At 50.1% G+C, this 23,299-nt stretch overlaps 1 protein-coding gene across 4 annotated transcripts in view; it reads right to left on the bottom strand.

Moving 5' to 3' along the window:
- Positions 1-5,790: 5,790 nt before the first annotated feature.
- ZNF512B (zinc finger protein 512B) overlaps positions 5,791-23,299 on the bottom strand; it is a 49,634-nt gene continuing 32,125 nt past the window's right edge. For 3 of the 4 annotated variants that reach the window (XM_038750278.1, XM_038750279.1, XM_038750280.1), the window contains exons 5-18: positions 22,401-22,735; positions 21,976-22,223; positions 20,227-20,298; positions 19,930-20,115; positions 18,570-18,704; positions 18,276-18,400; positions 14,019-14,111; positions 13,536-13,637; positions 12,314-12,481; positions 10,890-11,081; positions 8,271-8,372; positions 7,686-7,748; positions 7,051-7,149; positions 5,791-6,116 (exon numbers count right to left, since the gene is read on the bottom strand). In XM_038750278.1, the coding sequence (XP_038606206.1) occupies positions 5,793-6,116; positions 7,051-7,149; positions 7,686-7,748; positions 8,271-8,372; positions 10,890-11,081; positions 12,314-12,481; positions 13,536-13,637; positions 14,019-14,111; positions 18,276-18,400; positions 18,570-18,704; positions 19,930-20,115; positions 20,227-20,298; positions 21,976-22,223; positions 22,401-22,735 (2,244 nt within the window). In that variant the 3' untranslated portion in view covers positions 5,791-5,792. The remainder of the gene's footprint in view (positions 6,117-7,050; positions 7,150-7,685; positions 7,749-8,270; positions 8,373-10,889; positions 11,082-12,313; positions 12,482-13,535; positions 13,638-14,018; positions 14,112-18,275; positions 18,401-18,569; positions 18,705-19,929; positions 20,116-20,226; positions 20,299-21,975; positions 22,224-22,400; positions 22,736-23,299) is intronic. The other variant, XM_038750281.1, reaches the window with a different exon arrangement.

Raw genomic sequence — 23,299 nt, 5'->3', positions numbered from 1 at the left:
ATATCACAACTTCAAGAAGACCCTGGGGGAGGGTGGGGGGGGTGTCACAAAAAATACCACCCCCAGAAAGTGCAAGCATAAGAAGAAGCAAAGGTCCTAGTGCAAGGCAGCAAAACCAAGCGCTACATAAAACTTTCATTCTTCCCCCCTCAAAGAAACAGTCACAGAAAACTAGAATACCACCGAGAGCCACCCTCTCACTAAGAGAGAGATGTGAATTATGTGCAGTTTTCCTAGGGGAAGGTGCCGCATGTAAAGAATATATTTTCTCTCTAGTTCCTATCAGCCGTTAAGACTACCACAAGATAAAATAAAGTGACTCGGAAGCCTATGGCTTTTGCCTTTACCTTCAAGGTGCTTAGACGAGCTGGGACAAAGCCTGATTCTCAGGTTCTAGTTGGGGACAGGGTCTCCAGCAGTACCTCTGTCCTCTGAAGCAGAGCAGGCAGAGGAGTGAGCAGCTGAAAGACATTCCGGGAGAGTGGAGGAGGATCAGAGCCTGTGGGAGGAAACCTGAGTTTGATCGCTGGACTCTGTTTCCCGTTCTGGGTGCCAGGAAGGAGGAGGGGAGGAGAGTTGGGGACAACAGGTGGAAAAATGGAATCTCAGTTTAGAAGCCTCAGGGAGTTCCAATAGGCTCCCTTCGGTCAGAGGCCGGGAATTAGAAATCCAGATGGCCAACACACGAAAGGGAGGGGAAAGGAAGTCCGAGGGGCTGAGCAGGTTCAGTACAGAGAACAGGTCACTAGAAGCAGTTTGTTTACCTGGTGTCACCTTTGCCTTTTGAGAAGGGAAGGAAGGGAGGCTCTGGAAACAAAAGCTCACCTGCAGACAGGAGCATGGAGATTAATTTGAGAAAATTGTAGGACAGAGGTGATTTCAATAAAGATGAAGGGCAAGAAAAGTGGGATCAAATTTGAAAACGAAGCTTCACGTCTTGGGAAGCAGAAAGAGAATCAAGTTGGCCTGGGACAAAATGGTAACTTTTCAAAAGAAAAACCCATTTGGGGCTCAAATCTGGATGTGATTCAATCTGGCAAATCAAACAAGATTTTGGAGAGGCAGAATTAATGTGCCTGGAGCCCCATCTTTGGGGCTTGCAACAGGGACTGTGAAATCAACAAGACATCTGCTATGACGAATGACATTTCAGGGATTTTCACTCCTACCCCAACCTTCACCCTCCCACCCATCTTCTGACCTGGATGGAGACTTCACCAACTCCTTCAGGGGCCTATCACACACTCAGTATGATGGGGGAAGGAGGAAGGGAGGAAGAGAGAAACAGGGAGAATATAGGATTTAAATAAAGTGCCTTAATAATCTCTAATGGGGAGTCTTTGTCTCACTCCTCCTCCCCGCCAGCCCAAGGATACTAGTAGCTGATTACCTTGGATTTTTACAATTCCTGGGACTTTACTTCTCTGCAGCCAACCTGACTGGGTGATAGACTGCCACTTCTCAGGATGGGCAACCACTAAACTAGCTTAAAATTCAACTTCAGCGTCTCACAGGAAGCCAACCCCGGCCCATCAGTACTCTGACCTCACTAATATTTCTCTCGCTTACAGGTGGGTCCCTATAACTGGGGGTTCAGGAGACCCTCCCTTCCTTCCTATTAGAATAGGATGTGGGATTGCATTAGTGTCTGAAGAGCAGTTTGGGCAGAGGAAGAGCTGCTTGAGGTGACAGCTTGGCTGAGTTTTGTTTAGAACTTGAATGGTAAAAAAAAACCAACCCCCAAAACAGCTGAATGTGCACATCCCAGCCCTGGCATCTCTTTCATCATGCTGTTTGCTCCTTGACAGCAAGACTCAATGTACTCTTTCTGCCATTCTCTCCTCAGCCCCAAATTCGAGGCTCTTTATACAGTCTGCACTCAACCGTTACCTACTCTTGACCGTTACCTCTGTTGAAACTTAACTTGATTTATGTCCTGGTGCCAATCCAGCAATTCCTCTGACCTGTTGCATGATCTTGGGCAAGCCGTTTAAACTTCCAATGCCTCAGCATCTCCATCTGTAAAATGGGGACAGAAATACTTGGCCCTGGCTCTCTGAGGGATGATGGGAAGAGGAGTGAGAATGCTGTGAGTTTCAGAGAGGCGAGCAGCTGCGGAAACTCTAATGGTGCTCACGAGACCATGAAGGATTGCTCCCTGGGGCTTCTCTGGGGGTCTAGTCCTTTCTAGCTGCTCACAGCCTCACCCAGAGAAAAGACTCCGGGCTTTTCTTTTTCTCCGTCTTGCTGGGAATTCCTGGGGGCTGAAGCTGAAAAGCGGAGACCTGGGGGAGCCTGTGGATCCAAACTCCAGATCTGGAAGGGTACTTAACGCTTCCCTCCTGTGGATGAAGTGGGAGCACATGTGTCCCTCTGGGGATCTGAAGACCCAGAGGCATGATCTAACCAGGATAGGAGTCTGATGAAGCTTCCATGTAGCCTGTGCATTTCTGAAGCAGATTTACCATACGTTCTTTACATATCTCATCTCCTGCCAGAGTCATAGTACTAAGCCCAGAGCTGAAACACCACCTCCCACTCCCCTCCCTCCTATCCTGGGCCTGCAATTCTTACACATGTATCAAAGCTTGGGCACGTACATACGCGCCCTGTCGTGGGACCCTGCCCACGCAACCATTGCTCCTGTGGATCAAGTCAAGAGCAAAACCCCAGGGTGGTCAGGAAACAGGAAGCTGACCAGCCATCAGCCCCGCAAATGCCCGCAAATGCCTAGAAAATGGCTCACCTCTCCGCTGCCCCTCCCACTTCTGGCTCACATCCCTTTCCACTCCAGCTTTTGCTGGTGGAGGAAAGAAATCAGTTAAAACAACAGAGGGCCCTCCCCGTCACTACTGCGAAAACATTATAAAACAGCCAGACTCTGGCTAACTGGTAAGACTCTGCTCTACTCGCTAGGCGACTGTTTGCCCTGGACAACAGAATACAAAACTAGTTTTTAAAAAGCCCGATTTCCACAACCACAGAACTCGGAAGGGAGTGCTGAGTGAGGGTGGGGAGAGCTACTCTTGGGGTAGAAAAACCAGGTCACTTATGAGTGTTCCCCTTTGGGAACTAAGCACAAATATCCTGGCCCACCTTTACTGTAATTTATAAATCTCTGCCCCCTAGCTCCTCAGTTCCCTCCATCTACAAGAATAGACACTTTTCAAATTGTTAGAGTTTCAAACTCCCCTTGCAAATTACAATTAAAATAGCCTTTACGTACTAAAACTTTAAACATTTATATAAGTAAACAACAATATGTACTGAATTCATATATATATATGTATACATACATATATATATATATATATATATAGATCATATATACACACATTGTACCCATGTCCCTAGGCATAGATAGAGTGTTTATATAAATGTGTTCTACTGTGACCCTCTCTCAACTGTGTTGTTCTGAGCAATGGAAGGGCAATCATTCAGTTGAGGGAGCTGATTAAACTTTGTCTATCTGACGGGCTTCCATCCTAACATCCCCCCTGCAGGACCATTCCAAAAATCTCTCACTGAGGGGCAAGGGCTCAAAAGAAGCCCATAACGAAGGAGATGAGAGCAGCAAAAGACTGAAGGAAAAGAGGAGAAGTCAGAAGAGGTGAGGGACGGGTGGTGAAGGATGAGGAGAGAGAGATGGGAGGAAGAGAAGAAGAAAGAACAGCAGCTTTCCTGGGACTGGCAGAACCCAGCTGAGACTGACTGTTTTTCTGAAGGGACTTCTGGCTACTGGGGCAAGTGACCTTCGGAGAGCAAACGATGTGATGACATCCTAGGCAGACTGCCTAGAAGAATCAGACAGCCCTTTATAGCCACCAGCAAATACCAAGTATTGGGTTCATTTTCCTCTTTTGCCCAAGTAGCCAACAGGTGTGGATTGGCTCAGTTTAGTGCTCTGATGGTAGAGGTTGTTGGATGGCAGCAGAGTGTGGGGATGGGTAAGGCTCAATGACCACAGATTGGGAATAACACCAAGCAGCCGGAGCCCTAAAGAGAATGCAGAACGATCCCTGGTGGCTACTGACTAGCCAGTAATCACTGAGCGCCAGAAACTAGGGTTACAGGAACACATGCAACAGTTATTTGTGAAGACTCAGCCCTGGAGTGTATGCCTCAGAGTCTCTCCTCCAGGACACTGATCCCTGGCCTGGAGATATGGAATGGAGAGCTCAGAGGCTTGGATAAAAGATACCTGGAGCAGGAAAGAGAGACAGCTAAGTAGCGGGGTTTGGGGATAGGCTCTCAGAGAGCCAATACACTGTTTGAAAGGGCCAGTGGGGGAGTTGGCTCACCAGTGGGGCTGACCCCAAAGTGACCCGGTTTCCCAGCTCTGGTCAACCCAACTGAACATTTTAAAAAAAGAAGTTGACCTTCATTTCTGAGCCGAGAGAGTATGTGTGACTGAAATGCTTCCCCATCTACCCACCTCTCCCCAGTCTCCTGAGGCCCTGGTCAGGTCCTTCTTTTGAGGGATAGAGCTGCAAGGCTTTGTCTGTCTGGAGGGAAGAGCACCAGCTTAGAGCCTTGCCCCTGCCCCTGACTCAGGAAGGTCTGTAATTTTACCTCGGGGATGTTTGGAAGAAAACCACAGAATCGGAAAGGTGAGAGGTAGGAATAGATGTCACAAGTCCAACCAGTCCTATCTTGGCCCTAGGCGGAGGAAAAGAGGTCACAACCAGTCAACTGTAAAGCTTTCAAAAGCTTTTCCCCAACTCCAGGAGCTGAAGCAACAGAGATGTACCCTTTGGGCTGACTGAAGGTTTTGGGTCTGGGGGACAAGGGCAATATGACCAGGAAGTCGTAGAGGTCAGGCTCTGAGCAGAGCCAGGCTGGTCCACATAGCCAGCCGTCGAAAAATATTATGGAGCGCCCATAGGGAGCATAGCATTATACTAAACAAGTGTACCTTCACACCATCTCAAAGCCGCCTCCCTCCCCACCTCCCAGCATTTCCCCAGTGCCCAAACTACCCAACCAAGAGTCCTGTCCCCACCGTTTGGCCACACCCCACCAGGGATTTAAGACCCTGGGAGAAGTAAGACAGACAGCCCAACTCTCCTCCCCACACAGCTGGTCGTTGCAGTGCCTCCCGCTCTCCCTCTGCTTGCCAAGTGCAGCCCAGCCTAGCCCCATGCCGGGCTACAACCCACCCACTCTGTTCCTCCTCCACGCTGCTCAGTCCTGCCTCAAGTCCCCGACTCCCCAACCCCTGGGAAACACTGTCCTGGAGCCTCTGGGGGACTTTGGAAATCAAATAGGGGTCATCATTCAAAGGTGCAAATAATTGCAAATAATCACCTCCCCGACTTGACCCCTGGCAACTTGGAAAACAGGAAATGGGAACTAAAAAGGGGCCAATCCTTTCTATCCCCACTCACCAGAACCCGCTTCCCAGCTATTGCACTTCTCTTTGAACACTGAGTCTCAGCTCCAGGGCAGAACTTTTCACCCATGGAAGAGGTGACTGGTCAGGGTGCATGCGCACACATGCGCACACATGTGTGTGTAAGTGTATATGACAGAGAAAGAGAGAGGCAGAGGGAGAGAGAGAGAGAGAGAGAGAGTCAGTCATAACTGGACAGGAATTGCACAGTTGGTTGTTGTTTGTTCAGTGTGAAACAAGGCCTAGGATCTCCTTAAAGTGGTTTGTTTTTTCTTTAAAAAACAATGAGCCAGAGAAATGGGGAGACAGAAAAAGAATCAGAAACAGATCACCCCATGACCCTGGGTTGTAAACTAATAATTAAGACAGTCTTTGAAAAAACACCCAAATCCCCCCATTCTCATTTCTCAGGCATCTTACTGGCTCCTCCCTTTCTGCTGTGCAGCGGCAGCGGCGCTTGGCTTGCCTTGTCTCTTGCTGCTGCCTCTCCAGGGCTGCTGGGCGACTCCTCCCGCAGCTGGGATTCCGCACCCGGACGCTTGTTATGAGTCTTAGCAGCTGGGCCCTCTCTACTCTTGGGGAATGAGGCCTCGGGGGGCCTCTCCTTGGGCTTCCGGCCTCGCTTCTTTCCACTTGATGTGCTTTTCTTCTTCTCTTTCTTGGGCGAGATCTGTTCCCTGTGCTTCTGTTTGGGTGGGGACTCGGCCGCGGTTCGAAACCAATTCTGTGATGTGGGGGAAGAGGACTAGGATAAATCCCGGGATGTCTCTCTCACCTCCTCTCTCCAATACTAATCCTACTGGAACTAGCAGGGCCTTTCTGGGAATCATTTCATCTCTCCACCAGCCTTCCCCCCCACCACCCTGGGGGTATGGAATAAGGGGAGGGGGTACCCATGTATCATTCTATGTGGGTATGCTTCTTCCTCTCTCTCTTTATCACTCTTGATGGTCAGCTTGCTAAGGTAAGAGGAGCAGAGTGAGGCCTCAAGGCCCAGATCCTGAGCTCAGAGACTCTGTCACTGGGCTCTGTGAATGGAAAGCAAGAGCACAGCTACACCATTCACTTCTGCTCTCACTCCAATCCCCCATTCGGCCCCTCCCCTCTCCAAATACGAGAGGCAGACACACACATACACACACACACAGCAAAGATTGTTCCTGACTCCTGGTGGCCCTGCCCAACCCTGTGGATATGCAATCGATCTAGACCCAGGACCAACGGACCCACTTGGCAGAAGGGGAGGCCCCTGTGCCGTAGTTAGAAGGGCCCCTGCCGCCACTGCACAGTAAGGGGCGAGATGTTACTAAAATTGGCTGCGGCAGGATAGGCAAGATCTGGGAGGGGTCTATAGACCCAGAACAAAGGGACTACAGGGGCAAACATGGGTTTCCTCTATCTTGGACCCACCATCTCCTTTATCTGGTTTTGTGTGGCCTATGCATCTGGAGACTTGGGCCCTGGTTACTTCTTTGGAGCCTAGGGATGTCTAGAAGTTCACGGAGATTGGCCTGTCCTGGCTACAAACACACAGGATGGAGATCGTTCCGTTTCTCCCACCATTTCCTCCCTTCTCCTTAAATGCAGAGAAGCTGAAATCCTCTTGTGCAGCCCCAGGGAGGGAAAGCAAGCATGGCTCTACTGCCCCAGGGTCTCACCTCTGAGTGGGTCTTGATGATGTGGTATTTCACACCGCTCTCTGAGCTAAACTCCTTCTGACACAGAAGACACCGGTACTTCCCCACCGAGTGGCCTCCCTGCAAAGCATAGAACAGTGTCTGGCATCCAGCTAGGTGGTCAGACACCTGGCTTTCTCCAGGTCCAGGGGCCCACAATCTCCCACCGCTTCCCTTGTCTCCCCCAAGCCTTATTCCCCTCTCCCCAGTCCCTGGGGCCCCAGGTTTCCCTGGGGGAGGCCTGGCTTACTCAGAGCCCAGAACCACAGGCTCATGGGCGCTCTTGATCCAACATTAGCGGCAAAACCACACCACTACGGACAGCGTCATGTGCCCCAAGGCTATTTGCTTGATGAAGAGGAATTTAGGATAGTGCTCTGCACACAGTGAGCACTTAATAAATAGTATTAGTAGAACTACTATGCCTCATGGCATAGTTATGGCTGTGGAAATCGGGCCTGAGTTGTAAAAATGGTCCAGATTGAAGGCCGAAAAATACAAAATCACACCGGCCTTCCAACAAAATTCTGTTTTTCTCCCATTCTGGACCACCACTTCCCTCCCCTGAAAATGCAAACAAATAAACCATGGCAAAGAGCAGCCCCATGGAGACCTACCTTGTTACAGTTGGCGAGGTGGGCTTTCAGGCCAGACACACTGGAATAGATGGCTTCACAGCACTACTCAGGAGAGAGAGGGGAGAGAGCAGGGAAGGAAACCACCTGCTTCAGTGCTCACGGAATTCCAGAGGCACTTAGCTTCTACAAGCCAAGCTCAAGCCTACTCTAGGGCTTCCCCAGATATACCTGCTGGGAGGAAACAGTCTGCTCCTCAGCTCCCCAGGGTTCCCACACTTCCCCGGCCCCTCACAGGGACTGAGGCTCTACTTGAATACCATCTGGTCTCAGGCAGCCAGAACGATCGCCAGCCAGATGATTCCCAAAGATGAGGACAGTTCCAGCTCACAGATTTGCTTTCTAGCCCTTTGCTGGAAGGATCCAGTGGTCAGTAACACTAAAGTGTTCTCATGCCTGGATACCAGTACTCTATGAACTTCAGCGTAACTGCCTCAGTTTTTTTGGGGGAGGGAGTCTGGGGATTTCTCAGCTCTTGGTCCATCACTGCGGCCAACTTTCCCTTTTCAAACCTCCCTCCATCCTCATGCCGGCCCCCAGCCTGCTATCACTTGGGAACTTTCTTACGTTATTGGGACAGTTGATGTGTCCTTTCTCCTTGACTTCAGTTTTCCAGGTCTCCAGGAGCTGAGGGTTTAGCGTTGGGAGTCCCGGCCGAGTGTAGTTCAGCTGCAAACAATACAGAATGGCCCAGTAAGTGGCCCTGATGGCCCTGGGCCACTTGGCTCAGTCACTCTGCTGGCAAGGAGGGCAGTGGGGAGAGATGGGTGCCAAACCCCCAGGGTGCATGTCACCTGGATGTTGCTTGGTTGGGGAGGTGGACCAGGTTGGGGACAGAGGGCGGTGAATTGAAAACTGGGAGAGGATTACTGCAAAAGCCCCCAAACCCTGCCTCTCTTTCTTGTTACTGTTAGAAACTTTCTCTTGTACCAGTAATGGTGCTTCATCTCTGATGCCTGGCTTCCCCACTCAAAATATCTTCCTGATTCATTACTGGACCTCTGGCTGGACTTCCCCTCTAGACTGTAAGCTCACTGTGGGCAGGGAACATGTCTGCCAGCTCTGCTATATTGTATCCTCCCAAGTACAGTGCTCTGCACAAAATAAGTGCTCAATAAATACCACTGATGATGATGATGATGATAGACACAGCCTAAGCAGGATCCTGCCAGAGAACCAACAGCAGCTTATGGCTTTCTTGCTGGACCCTGAAGTCCTCTGGGGGGACGAGACTTTCCCAGTTCCCACAGACTGAACTAAGATGATGAACTTAAAGGAGATGGGGAGGCGGGACACGTGAGTGTTGTGTGTGTGTGTGTGTGTGTGTGTGTGTGTGTGTGTGTGTGTGTGTGTAGATACACATGCATCTGCACACTTTAGGAGAGTGGCCTGGAAGAAAGCAAGAGGGACAGATGGATTTGGGGATGGGAGGATTTGGGAGTTAGAGAGAAGTTTCTTTAGCCAGCTCAATGGAAATCCAGACAATACTCTGGTGTGAAACACAGACACCTCTGTTCAGAAAGCCCAACAGGCAGGATGGGGGAATCAGTTCCTCTGTTTATTCTCTGAAGAACCTGAAATTGGAAGACCTTCCCAGTCCTGTCTTCAAACAAATAACCCATACTGGGGCCAGGTCCCAAATCTTAACCCAGATAGAGAAACACACAGCCCAAGAGACACATCCTGATTGGAACAAAGAGCTGGAGAAAAGGAGAGGGGGAACAGAGTGAGGGAAAGCTCACTGCCAGTTTTATTTCCATCTTTCTCTCCTCTAGTGGAAAATCTCTTCAATCTCCCAACCTCTGAAAACATGACCCCTATAAAACCAAAACCACACGCTGTTTGCCTAGTGGCAGCAAACTCCAAGCTGGGTCATTTCTGTGAGTTGTTCTTCTCTGGCAACCCTGGCCCCATGACTAAAAAAGACCAGGAAACCCAGGGACCTGGGACTTGGGGCTGGGGAGGAGATCAGTATCCCCTTCCAACTGCAGCCCTGGATTGAAAGTGTAAGTTGCCAAAGAAAATAAAGTCTTAAACCCTAAGTAAATACTTAACATTAAACTCTGTGACTAATTTTAAACCAATTATACAGAGGACTGAGATTCACTGAGGCCAGAATGGGGGAAGACGGGTCAAAACTGCAACAAGAAGGGTTTAGTCTAGATAGCAGGAAGTTCCTGCCAGCGAGGTTTAGGAAACATGTTAGAACGGATGACAAAGAGATAATGTTTTCTGGTTGTTCAAGATTTCTGAGGAAGGAGAGATAGAGATTTAAGGCACTTAACCAGCCCTCGCCATCCTACCTTACTTCAGTGATCTCCTACTTCAACCTAACCAGTACACATCACTTCTGTACTTTGATTTCACCTTTCTCCCCACCCATCCCTTGCCCACATCCTCCCTATAGTTTGGAATTCCTTCCCCATTCATATTCAACAGACCACCACTCTCCTCTTCTTCAAAGCCCTACTAAAACCACATCCCCTCTAAGAGGCCATCCTTGCCTGAGCCCTCACCTCCCCTATTTGCCCTCCATTCTGCATCCCTCTAGACTGTAAGCTCGTTGTGGGCAGGGAATGTGTCTATTTATTGTTATATTGTACTCCCCCAAGTGCTTAGTATGGTGCTCCGCTCAAAGCGCGTGCTAAATAAATACAATAAACTGACTGCTATGCACTTGGGACTGTCTGCCTTAAGTACTTAGATTTTCACCTCATCCGCACCTCAGTTATGTACATATCCACCTTTAATTTATTTTAATGTCTGTCTCGCCTCTAATCTGTAAGCTCCTTGTGGGCAGGGATCGTGTCTACCGACTCTGTTGTACAGTACTCTCCCAAATGCTTAGTACAGGGTTCTAAGTGGGCATGCAATAAATATCACTGATGAATCAACTTGGGGTCTGTTCTGATCATGCTGGCTAGTCCTGCCTGACCAGAAATCACCAGATTCCTTCCCAGCCCTCCCACTGGATCGAGAAGGTTTTTGATGGTCTCTTCTGGGGCGGGGACCCTGCTGTGCACCCAGAGAGTGGGGACGCCTGTGGAATTATGTCGTGACCCGCCGGAATTCGAATAATACAAGAACGACGATTTCAGTTCTATTCCAGGTGAATTCCATTGGACCTGGGACTCTCCACGCTGCCTGCTCCAAATCGAGAAGCCCGAAGGAAGGGCAGGCCCTTACCCGCTTTGTCTCGGGCACCAGATCGTCTTTCATCCTCCGCTTGGTCCAATCTCTGGCCAGCTCGTCCTCCGCAATCTCCTGAAGGTGGAACACGGCCACCTGGGCTGATGTGCGCCGGATCCGGCCACTGGGCGTCCTCTCAAAGTCCAATACGACCTCAGTCTCGGGTTTCACCTCTGGCTCCTCCGCTGGCTGGAAAGCAGGGAGGAGGGGGGCAGAGAGATCAGGTGAGGGAAAGGCAGGGGTTTTCTCAATTATCCTCTTTTCTCAGATACACCCAAGTTCACAAACTTCCGAAATTCACAAACTTCTGACATTCAGGAGAATTTTCAGAACTCAGTAGCCAGGAGTATCAGGCCTCGGCCGAGGGTTCGGTTTCAGCCCAGATCTGGGCTGAAAATTCTATTCCTCTGAGACAGCGTATTGCAGCAGTGTTGCAGAACTGCTGCAGAACCCAGTCACAGAAGGGAGGGCTCAATGGTGATTTCTCAGGGTGCGCTAGTAATGCGTCATTCTAAGATTTCACACCAACATTTTTTTCCTCAAAATAAGAATTAATGAAATAAAGTGCTCCAAACTGCTCACATTCTGCAGCCAGTAACCCTGGGCGGAGGGAGATGGGGCTGCCCTGTCCGCCCACACGGATTTTGCGATTCAATGCAGCAGGATGTGGCTGTGGAAACCCAGCTGTTCGCTCCCGATCCATCATGGGTCACTGACTCACTTGCGCTGAAATTGGTTACAGCCCCAGGCTTGGCAGTTAGTTGCCTCTGCTGACAATGGGCATGAGCTGTCGAGGTTCAGGAAATGGGTCTGGTCTCTGGGTTCATCCCTCCCACCCTGTTGATGTGCAGGGGCTCGGTCCCCCGAATAGAGACTATCCCTGCTGGAGCCTCTCCTGGGGCCACTGGGGCTCTGACTACCAGTGCAACATCTCCTTGGGGCCACCCACACGCAAGACCGAGGACTTTCAGAACCCGGCACCTGCCGGCTCCCCGAGGGGCCACCCAATACGTAGAGGTCACTGGTCTTGGTCAGGATGAGCAGCAAACTGGGCTGACACCGATGGAGAGCAGCCTCCCAGAGAGCCCAGGGGACTACCTTTGGTTGTTATGGGGATTCACTATGGAGGATAATCTCTCAGGTGCTTGGACAGGGGGCAGACTAACCCCTCACACAGGAAAGGGCTCTGCTCCAGAGGTGAGGGCCACAGGATGAGGCCATTCAATATTTGAATATTTCTTTAAAGGGGGAGCTATGCTCAATAAATGCCACTGATTGACTGAAGAGAGAAAACAAGAAGCTAATGGAGAGAAGACGGAGAAGGGAAATGGGGAAGAGGAGGTTAAGGAAGGAGAAGAAAGAAAAGGGGGTGCTGAGAGCAAAGAGGTCCAGAAATGGGAAGAAGGTCCCTGGGGTCTCACCGCCGCATGCTCGGACCGGACATGATAGTCATGTCCGGCCTTGGACTTGTACTTCTTGCCGCAGTGTGGACAGGTGAACACAGGATTCTCCACCTCAGATGGCTGCTTCCCACAGCGTTTCTGGTGATACTGGTAGCCCATCAGGCTGGAGAAGGTGGCCATACAGCCCTGGGAACACAGGAGGCAGAGTGGGTCACTCAGGGGCATGAGCCACCTCATCCTCCCTCCTGATCTCTGAGGAACTGGGTGGGAGGGAGACAGGCTTCAGAAAAATCTTTGGGGCAGCAGTGCTGCTCCAAACTTCCATGCCACAAAATGGTAGACACATGAACTGCAATAATAATAACAATAATTATAATAATATATTTAAATGTTGAAGTAAGTGCTGGGGTTTGTACACAGGGAATGTGACTGTTTATTGCTGCATTGTACTCACCCAAGTGCTTAGTAAAGTGCTCTGCATATAGAAAGCGCTCAATAAATAACTGAATGAATGAATACATTACATGTAGACCAGTCACAGTCTCTGTCCCACATGGGGCTCATAGTTTAGGAGGAAAGGGAAAAGGTACTGAATCTCCATTTACAGATGTGAAAACTGAGACCCAGAGCAATGAAGTGACTTGCCCAAGGTCACCCAGCGGGGCTGGTGGCTGTGCTGGGATTAGAAGCAGGTCCGTTGATTCCCAGACCCCTGCTCTTTCCACAGGGTGCCACATCATAGGAGTGGAATCCATCAGTCAGAACCCATACCGCACATCGCCCCTCCTTGGAACCATAACTCTTCCTCCCCTCAATGGCTCCAAAGGATGAACACATCCTGCAAGAATCCAGGACCCTCCCTCTCATATCCCGGACCACCAGGGTGGCTAGCTGATCCCCGTGCCTTAACCCCAGATCTCTCTCCTCCTGCAACTCATTCCCTCTCCAACCATCTGCCCCTCTCTGGCTCCTCTTCCCACTGCATCAATGGTCTAGCAAGTGAGGGAGCCTGTGGGAGGCACCAGGAAATCTTTCAGAGCAAAGGTAGCTCCATCTGGGTGGACTTCCTGGAAACACTAGGCAATCAGCAACCTGGGCATCTGTGGGCACTGCCCTGTATAGGGTTTTGTGGTCAAGGTATCTACTCCAGCACTTTGGTATAATGCTGGGCACATAGTGAGTGCTAAATAAATGCCACAATTATTATCCTAACTAGTCGCCAGAGGCAGGGTTTCCTTACCTCATTGGGACACTTCAGTTTCCCCATCTGCTTCAGTACTTTCCTCAGCCGCTCCCGCTCCTCCTGCTCATCCAGCTCGGAGGTCTCCACAGTGGTCACAGCCTGGAACCACAGCCAAAGTCAGTACCCCGTGGGGATCGGTCGGCCCAGAGAAGATTCCCACCTCTCCGGCTGCAGTGCCAGCTCATTTCTCCTTATTCCATTCACAGCAGAGGTAGAGGGTATGGCGGGGGGGGCAAGGGGGGGACGTAACAGCTCAGTGATGACAGCTCGTCATCACCCTCTCGTTGTAAGAACCCTCCAGAAACTCTCAGATCCTCTCCCCCAGATCCCCTGGGTCACTAACCTAAGCCACCAGCTCACTGAGGCAAGAATCAAAATGGGAACCTTCACTTTATTTGCTGGCCTCCCCCAATCCCTGGAAATAGAGGATGTTTGGGGCAAGGGGGGGTAGGGAAGGTCACGCAGGTGGGTGTCCAATACCTTGTTGACGTGCTCTGCCATGGTGTGGTAGTTCAGTCCGGCCTTGGACTTGAATTGCTTTTTGCAGTGCTGACATTTTAGGGCATCCTGCAGCTGAGTAAATCACACTGACATCAGGGTGCTAGCCACTTTCATTCCCCGGCCTATCTTTGTCACCTATTCTCTTCTAATCTGTCCTCCCACTACCCCCAGCTTCCACTCTTCATTCCTCCCCAGCCAACTAACTAGCTTGCAGCTCTCCCGTTTCTGACTCATTCATTGCTCACTCCTTTCCCTCAGCACAGAATGCCTTTTCCCTCTTGTTCTACCAAACCACATCCCACCCCTCCTAAATTCCCACCTCCTCCAAGAAGCATTCCCTAACAAACACTCCATCTTTCTGGCTTTGCCACTCCCCCTTAGCACTCATGCACAAGTCGATTACTTATTCAATTGTTTAACTGCAGTGTTTAAAAATCTATTTCATATATTGCCTCTTCTTTTGCCTTTCCATTACATTATAAGCTCCTCAAAGATAGGGGTCCCAAGTCACATCAATCCAACAGCTTCTCTAAATATTTACCTATTTCTATCCATCATCAGTACTTCTAAATATATATATTCAATTATTTATTCCACTATTTCATCCTGCACACTTTTCACTATTACCTGCTATATCCTTGTTTTTCCTCCTGCTCCCACTATTTGCCAATAATTTATGTCTGCCTTTTTTCTCCATTGGATTGTGAGTTCCTTTAGGACAGATATCAAAGGTAACAATTGTTTTTTCCCAAGTGCTCAGTACAGTGATCTGCACAGAATAAGCACTATATGACTATTATTGATTGACTGTAAGCTCCTTGAGATCAGGGAACATGAGGTTTACTTCTCAAACGCTCAATAAGGTGCTCAATAACTGTTGCCTATATTGACGGTCAATCAATCAATCAATGATATTTGAACACTTTTTCTGTACTCTATTGTACTTTCCCAAGTGTTTAGTACAGTGTCTGCACATAATAAGTGCTCAGTAGGTACCACTGGTTGATGGTTTGACTGAATGACTGGTTCTCCCCAGACATTCATTTTAAATCCTGTGAGTGCTAGTACATGCCTATGGAGGGAGAGGGCCCCAAGCATTCTCTGAAATGTCTAAGAGCCCATAGCCAAGTGGGGAGGGGCATTTGCAGGCTCATGGGGATACAAATATTGCCTAGGAACACCTACCAGGACTGCCCGCTGATTAGGGTTGGAGATTCCAGCCCTTGGCATCTGCTCAGTCCTTCAACATTACTATAAGGAAATCCTTATATTGTCACAGGGAAGACAGGGTCTCAGCAGAATGTTCAGGAAAGCAGCAGGGAGGCAGCGGATGCAGTTGCTATTTTTCTCCTTCCCTGCCAAGGGCTCCATCTGTAATGTGGTTTGTTTCCCAGACGCTACAGTGTCTCTGGGACAGCATGAAGGCAGGGAGCCAACGGTGGGTGAGCTGTGGGACTTTGGGGAAAGGGGCCTTTGTTTTTTAAGAGAACACGGCGATGACCTGGTACTTTCCCTGATGCAGTTGCTATTCCCATTCAGCGGCAAAGCAGAGCAGAGGGCCAACTTGCAGTGAGCTAATGGGGAAACAAAGTGCTTGCAAAGTCAGGAAAATGATGAAGCCTTGGATCGGTTACATCCATGCAAACTAGGCAATTGCTGAAGATGGCATCCAGTTTCGGAAGCTTTTTCTCTCTGACTTCTGCTTCTCCTGCTTGGTTCAGCTGCTCTCAGCGCCTATGACTCTGGTCCAGGGAACCAAAAGGTTTTAAGCTGGTCCTGCCTGGGGTGACCACCAGTTAAAGTGACAGTACACCTGACAGGCTATTAGGATCAATGACATTTACAATCATGTAGTGACCATGACAGGTGTGCAAGCTTCATTCTTAAGTACTTTCCTGAAGTGCCTAGAGGTAAAAAAGTCCAATCCCTACCCTCAGGGGCTTACAACCTTTATGTGTGGTGCAGGGGGAATGAGGTGCTGGAGTGACAGCCAATGCTTAATGTATCACTTGGAATCCTGATCCAGGGGTTATCACTGCCGAAATGATAATGAGAACAACTCATTTTAAACCACCCTGGAAGGCAAATGAAAATCTCTCTGGGTCTCGGGAGATTTTCACTAGCCCAAGAATAGTATGCTAGCCCCAGTCATGCTGACTAAACCCACCTCTTCACTATCTACCAGGCGGAGAAATGCCTCACACACAAACATGTGAAAACCTCATACAGTCTGTTCTCCTACAGTTTTAAGGAAAACGCTCACTGAAGTATTCACTTTGTGTCTGACACCACGCGAATGGGCACAACTGTTTTACCCAGAACACCACACAAAAACACACCATATGGCAGAGCTGACTGTTCAATCCACTAGATTGTATACTTTTCCACTAGACTTTAAGAAACTTGTGGGCAGGGATCAGGCCAACCCACTCCATTATATTGTATTCTCCCAAGCAGTTAGTAGAGTGTTCTGCACAGAGTAAGTGTTCAATAAATAGCAATTTTTGATTGATAAAGGAGTGGTAAAGTTTATGAACCTGGGGCCTCTGGCTGGTTTCCTTCAGATATACCACCTGACTTCCTTCAGGCCCAGGACACTTTATTTATTTATTTATTCATTTAATTAATACGGCATTTATTAAGCCTTATGTTCCAAACACTGTGCTAAGCACTGAAGTAGATATACAATAATCAGCTCAGGCAAGTCCCTGACCCACAAGGCTCAAAATTTAAGAGGAAAGGCAAGCAGGAATTTTATTTCCAATTTACAGATTAGGAAACTGGAGCTCAAAGTGGTTAAATGACTTGCCCAAGGTCACACAGTACCGTTGGGATTAAAACCTGGGTCTTCTGACTCTCACCCCATGCTCTTTTGTGTAGGAATTATGTGATGTCTACATTAATTTAGAGGGTTCCACTTCAGTATGAATTCTCTAATGTGTAATATGGGTTGAGTGATCATGGGCATTCCCTACATTCATTATGCTAAACAAAGATGAGTATTAATTTTCATTGCCATTTTAAAGAGAATCAGGCTCTAGATAGGTAGATAAATTGCTAGGTAGGTAGAAAGAGCCACTGTTTGAATGTCCAGGGGCCTCGCTGTCAGACAACCTGGACTGCTCTAAAGTTGAATCATGAGTCTCCTCCGAAATGGGATTACACTCTTAGTCTGATGCTGGTTGCTTCAGTTCCCACGAACATGTGATGAACATGAATTTTTTCCCACTCTCACTCCCCACACCCTGACCCCTGGGCTATCAAGATGCCCTTCTCTGCAGCCCTCAGCCCTGTCCTGGCTCGAGGTAACTGCAGAAATCTAATTCTGCATGATAATTAGTAAATCTCTCCCTCCCGCACATGTGCATGTAAACTTGTCCTGCATGAAAGTTGACAGTGTTCAGCCAGTTCTCAGATATGTAGGGGTCAATTGTCCAGTTCTTGGAATATCTGGGCTCTTGTTTCTTTCCCTTCTCTCACATACCCATGAATTTATCATTTTACAGCAAATTAGCACCTCCGCTGGATACCACAGGGCAGGGAATGGAAGGAAACCTCAAACCTGTCATTCTAGCTGCACATTTGCCCCTGGAAGGTTGGGTTGGGGGCAGCCTGACTCAGTGGAAAGAGCCCGGGCTTTGGAGTCAGAGGTCATGGGTTCAAATCCCGGCTCCACCACTTGTCAGCTGTAAGTCACTTAACTTCTCTGGGCCTCAGTTCCCTCATCTGTAAAATGGGGATGAAGACTGTGAGCCCCCCGTGGGACAACCTGATCACCTTGTATCCTCCCCAGCACTTAGAACAGTGCCTTGCACATAGTAAGCGCTTAATAAATACTATTTTAAAAAAAGTTGGAGCTATTGCTAGAGGAAACTTGGGGATCATTAGTGGATTTCAATTATCCATGATCTCCCTGACTGAAATGACCAAGAGGAAGGTGAGCTGACTGTAATTGCCTTTTAGCTCTATTATCTCCTGCAGCAGCATTGTCTGTGAATCCAGAATCCCCTCTCCTCCACATACACATTCATATTCTCTCTCTCTCTCTCTCTCTCTCTCTCTCTCCACTGACACCTGGCTTGCTGCTCCAGGCTCCTTTCCTCAGGCCTCAGGTGACTCCTCTCTTTTTCCCCTTCCACCTGCCCATCCTCATCATCTCTCTAGGTCTTCACCCAAGGCCTGACCTACCATAAATTCTTCCCACTCCACTGGAGGTCACAGGGGGCTGGTCCTTACCTTCTGGCAGACATCCATGTGCTTCTTCAGCCCAACGACAGTCTTCCTGGTGACGACTCCACAAGTAGGGCACGCGACTTCCCCCTTCTCGCTGATGATGCGCTGCCATTGCTCTTCTGGGCTTGCTGAGATGGAGAAAGCAGGGGCAGAGATTCAGTCAGGGGCCTGGGAGGTTTGGACAAACTACCTCAGGGGAGAAATTGGCAGCCTTTAGGAGAACCAGAGTCCGGCCTCACGGCTCCAAGCCGTCCCTGCCGCAGGAGCTCACGGGAGCCGGGGCTCCCTGGCACTTACCTGTGCTGAGGTAAGTGGCAGTTTCCCTTTTCACACTCGATGCCGGAGGTTTCTTCTTTGAATCCTCAGTGCTGCTACCTCCCTCCAGCTTCTTGGCTCGGTGGGCTTTGGCTTTATCTTCCACTTTAGCGAGACCTAAGACAGAAAAGGGGACTTTCGCAAAAAACAACCCTTCGCACTGGCTTCCTTTTGCAGAGCCTGAGACTGGGTCCGTGGAGGCCCCAAGCCCTGGCCCAAGGCTCCTGACAGTGGGGACATTAAAACAGCTGGGTAGACCACAGCTGATCACCTTTCGCTCCTTTCTTTTCTGACCAATAGCCTGTGGCTGTGGTGAGCAGCAGCAGCAGCAGTTATTTTAGCAGTTTAGGTGTTTACTGAACTTCATCCTTGCTCTTTGACTTCTTTTAGCTTTGGACTGATTTCAGGCACTGGGCCTGTTCTCACTCGCCACGCTAAAGGGGTGACAATTCCCATCTTCACCATGGGGTCCCAAGGAAATGTGGACCAAATGCTCCTCTCCACACAGCAACTGATCATACCACAGGAGCATCCATCCTGGCTTAGAAGCAACACCAGAACCCAAGTTGGGCTGGGGCTTTAACGCCCACATTGCTGACCTGTATCTGGGCCAGCCCAAGCTCTGGTGATTTCCAAGTATCACTGACCAGATAGCTGGAAATCACAGGTAAGACAGAGTGGTGGGTCACCCCACAAAAGGCATCAGGCTTTCCCCCGCCCCTTTCCTTCCCACATTGCCTTGGTCCATCAATCAATCAATCCGTGGCATTTACTGAGTGCCTCCTGATTTGCGGGCAGAAATGATCAGATTGAAGTTAGCAAGAACCCGGCTTCCTTAGACGGTTCAGTTCATTGATCTGCCCCAGGGGATCAATCATAAGAGAAGCAGCGTGGCTCACTGGAAAGAGCGCGGGCTTTGGAGTCAGAGTTCATGGGTTCAAATCCCGGCTCTGCCAATTGTCAGCTGTGTGACTTTGGGCAAGTCACTTAACTTCTCTGTGCCTCAGTTACCTCATCTGTAAAATGGGGATGAAGACTGCGAGCCCCCCGTGGGACAACCTGATCATCTTGTAACCTCCCCAGTGCTTAGAACAGTGCTTTGCACATAGTAAGCGCTTAATAAATGCCATCATTATTATTATTATCAATCCATAATTCGTATTTATTGAGGGCCGTGTGCTGGAAACTGTACTTAGCACCTGGGAGAGTACAATATGACTGATGCAGCCTCAGGGGATAAGGGGATGGAGTGGGGGTGCCGGAGTCACCTTTCTCAGTGACTTCAGGCTACGTACGGCCTTTGGTGAGGGGCTGAAGGGCAGTGTTCACACAGGACAACTACCTAAAACCACTGCTGTCCGGTGTTCTGACCCATCCAGAGTCTGGTGACAACCGCGGGGAGACTTGCATCTGGGCCTGAGCCTCAGCTGTCGGTGTCCTACACGAGACGCCACCAGCCTGAGTAAGGAAGGGTCCTCGGGTAGAGTTGCTGCAGTTGCTGCATGGAGAATGGAACCCCTTTTTGCTGCTGAGAAATGACAGGGATTCTAATGGGGCTGGGTGCCCTGGGTTCGGGTCCCACCCGCCCCTGCACTGGAAAACCGAGTTGCTATATGGACAGAGCTCCCTGGCCTGTTACCTTTTAGCCCAAACGTCCCTGAGATTGACGGCTGCTCCCCAGTAAACTTCTTAGGAGTTTTCTGTTTCCTTCCTGACTCGAGAGAGAGAAAACGGAGAGGACAATTCTGGTCAAATAACCGTAGTGCAAGTTTGGGGCCCCCCAGCCCAGGACAGTTCCTTCCTCCCCACCAGTTCAGGGGGTGAAGAGTTCCCGTTTCGGGGGGGACCCCGGTCCCCAGGCTGGGAGGCACTCACCAATCCGGTCCCTCCTGTCAGTTGAGTCTCTGAAGAGGCCCAGCACTCCTTTGCATTTCCCCACTTTTCTCACCCATCAATACCCTCCACCCTAGCTTCAGTACTTTGTTGAGACCTCGGCTGGGTTCCCAAAGTGTGTATGTTGGAGGACGGGGAGAGGGGAAAAGGGGGAGTATCAGGACCCCTTTTCCTGACACAAATCCCCTCATGTGGGTTGAGGTGCAAACAGCTGCATGCTCAGCTCTGCGGCATATGTCCTAAATTCACCCGCTGGCTCTGCCCCCAACCTAACCGGCCATGTATGGGGAGACTTGAGGAGTGGCCCTTCCTGTTACAGGCACCAGCCTTTCTAGATGAACTTCTGGGTTCTAGAGAGAAGCTATTTTCCCCTGGCTTCTCTTGGGAGGGGAGACCAGTGTCTGACAGGGTACAGCTCTTTGAAAGTCCCACAGAATTTGGATTTTTCCATTCGTGGATGCTACAGCTGCTAAGAGTTCAGGGCATCCTGAAGGCTGAGTGGCTCACAGGAAGGCTCAGCCCTGACTTCAAGGCTGTAACGATGGTCCAAGCCCAGTGATGAGCTCTTTTACCTTATGCCTTGACTCAGAGGAGGGGATGTATTTGTTTCTTTTAAGTTAAATTTGCCTTCTCATTTCACTGTTGGTGGAGCTGAGAGGCTCCTGACCTGACCTTGTCACTAATAACTGTTTCTGTCCTGAACCCCTCAATCGGACCGTGAGGGCCTCACCAGGACAAGCTCACGTCTTGTTCTTCATTTACACCTCCCCACTGCACCTAGTACAGTGCTCTCTCTTCACACCCTGGGCACTCAGTACAGATGGTTGGCTGATAGACTAATTCAGACCGAGCTTGGGGTCAACACCTTTGGCCCCAGGTTCGGCCCCCGCTGAGCCCCAGAATGGTGATCACCGGGCCTGGCCTGGGTCCGGCCAGGAGTGGAAGGTGACCCCAGTCCTTCTTTCTGGTACAGGAGGGAGTGCTTCTACGCACGCATGATACAAGCTGTGACATATACAGCGTCCCTGGGCCTGCTGGGGATGACTGGGACTGGGCAAAAATGCACACACGGTGCTTCTGTGGCTGCATCTCAGCAGCTAGGACACAGGCATCTTGGGTTCTAAATGCCCCAAAACAAGGGCATGGGAAGAAGGAGGTCAGTGACCCATGTCCGATCAGGCTTTTTCGAGCCCAGTCCACACGTTTAAGACTGGCACACTGAACAGGTCTCTACCTTGAAGGCAAAACTCTACCCTGTGTGGATTTTGTCCACCTCCATAGGGATCCTCAGAATTCCTTACAACTCCTCTGGGGTGCCTCCCACATGGCAGCAGGTAAGAACAGGGTCAGGGCCAGGGGCAGTGAGTTGAAGACTGGCCAAAAAGCCTCCATGGAGTTTGCAGTGGAGCTGGAAGCAGAGCCTAGGGTCCAGCTTTCTCCTCTCCCCCTGACCTCAGTCTCGGTCCCTCTCTCACATCCTGGGCTCTACTCTTACTGTGCTTCATCCGCTCGGGGTCCTCCTCCGGGAAGGACGCTTGACCGCCACCCTGTCTGGAGTCCTTGCAGCCTGAGGGCTTGGTGGTGGGCACTGCCGCTGTGAGGGTCCCGGCCGCGGGCAGCTGGAAGTCCTTGCCTTCCCGCGTCTCCAGGGCACATTCCCCATTCTCGGGGTGCTGGGCAGCGGCCTTCTCCAGCTTCACCTGCTTCGGGTGGATGGGGGAGGAGTCTGAGCTCTCAGCAGCTCTGGGGGGGGAAAAGCACACACACACACATACACACACTGACCTCAGGTTTGAGTTCATGGTAGCAGGGCAAGGAAACTGTGGATAAGTCATCTCCTCCCAAACCAGCAGGCCTGAAGAGCCCCTCCCTAGGGTGCCCACGGCCGAAGAAAGAGCCTCTAGCAGCTAGAGCTGGTACCTTTTCTTGCCACTGCTCCTCCCAACAGTCTTCTGGAGTCTGTTCTCCATCTTGTTCGGTGAGACCAGTTTGCTAGTTGGTACTGGCTTGCTGGTTGAGAGTGGTTTAGGAGGGTGGACGGGTTTGCCCATTGGTACAGGTTTGCTAATTGTCCCTGATTTACTGGTTGGGATTGGTTTACTGGTCGGGACTGCTTTACTGGTTGGGACTGGTTTGCTGGCTGGGACAGGCCTATCCATGTGGTTCCAAAGCCGGTGTTTCTCCAGTTGGGTCTTGGAGGTGAAGGCGGCTTCACAGTAGGGGCAGGGGTACGTCAGCCTCTCGGAGATTGCACCCTAGGAAACAGGTAAGTGTTACACATGCATTAGGGTGTCAGTCCACACTCCCCATATCATTCAGACCTCCAAGAGGAAGGCAAATTGGAGGGTTTTGTTCTACCTCCGCTAGAACCGGGGCAGCCTGCAGTGCAACCCCCTGAAGGGAGAGTCTGCGCCTGCAGTCTGAGGAGCCCAAGGATATGGGCCAGCCCTTGTCAGCCTGGATTTGAGAACTACTGGGTAATAGTAATGGAGGTATTTGTTAAGCACTTACTATGTGCCGCGCTATACTAAGCACTGGGGTGATCACGTTGGATATGGTCCCTGTCCCTCATAGGTCTAAGTATACCATGTCGATTTTCTGCCTCTTTCCCCCCACCACACTAGCAGGGGTCTAAGCCTCAATCCTATGGACCAGGAAGAAAGTCCTGAATCCGACTGGTTCCCCAGCCTGTGAAACTGCGACCTGGATAATCCTGGAGGGCCAGTGCCAAATAGTCCTCTAAAAGTTTGGCGGTCTCCAGCATTCAGTTCAGGTCCATAGAGCCCATTATCCACGGGTACAGGCCATCCCCTAATATC

Source organism: Tachyglossus aculeatus, chromosome 8 (assembly GCF_015852505.1).
Source record: "Tachyglossus aculeatus isolate mTacAcu1 chromosome 8, mTacAcu1.pri, whole genome shotgun sequence".
Taxonomy (NCBI): domain Eukaryota; kingdom Metazoa; phylum Chordata; class Mammalia; order Monotremata; family Tachyglossidae; genus Tachyglossus; species Tachyglossus aculeatus.
This window is presented reverse-complemented; position numbering and strand designations above follow the sequence as displayed.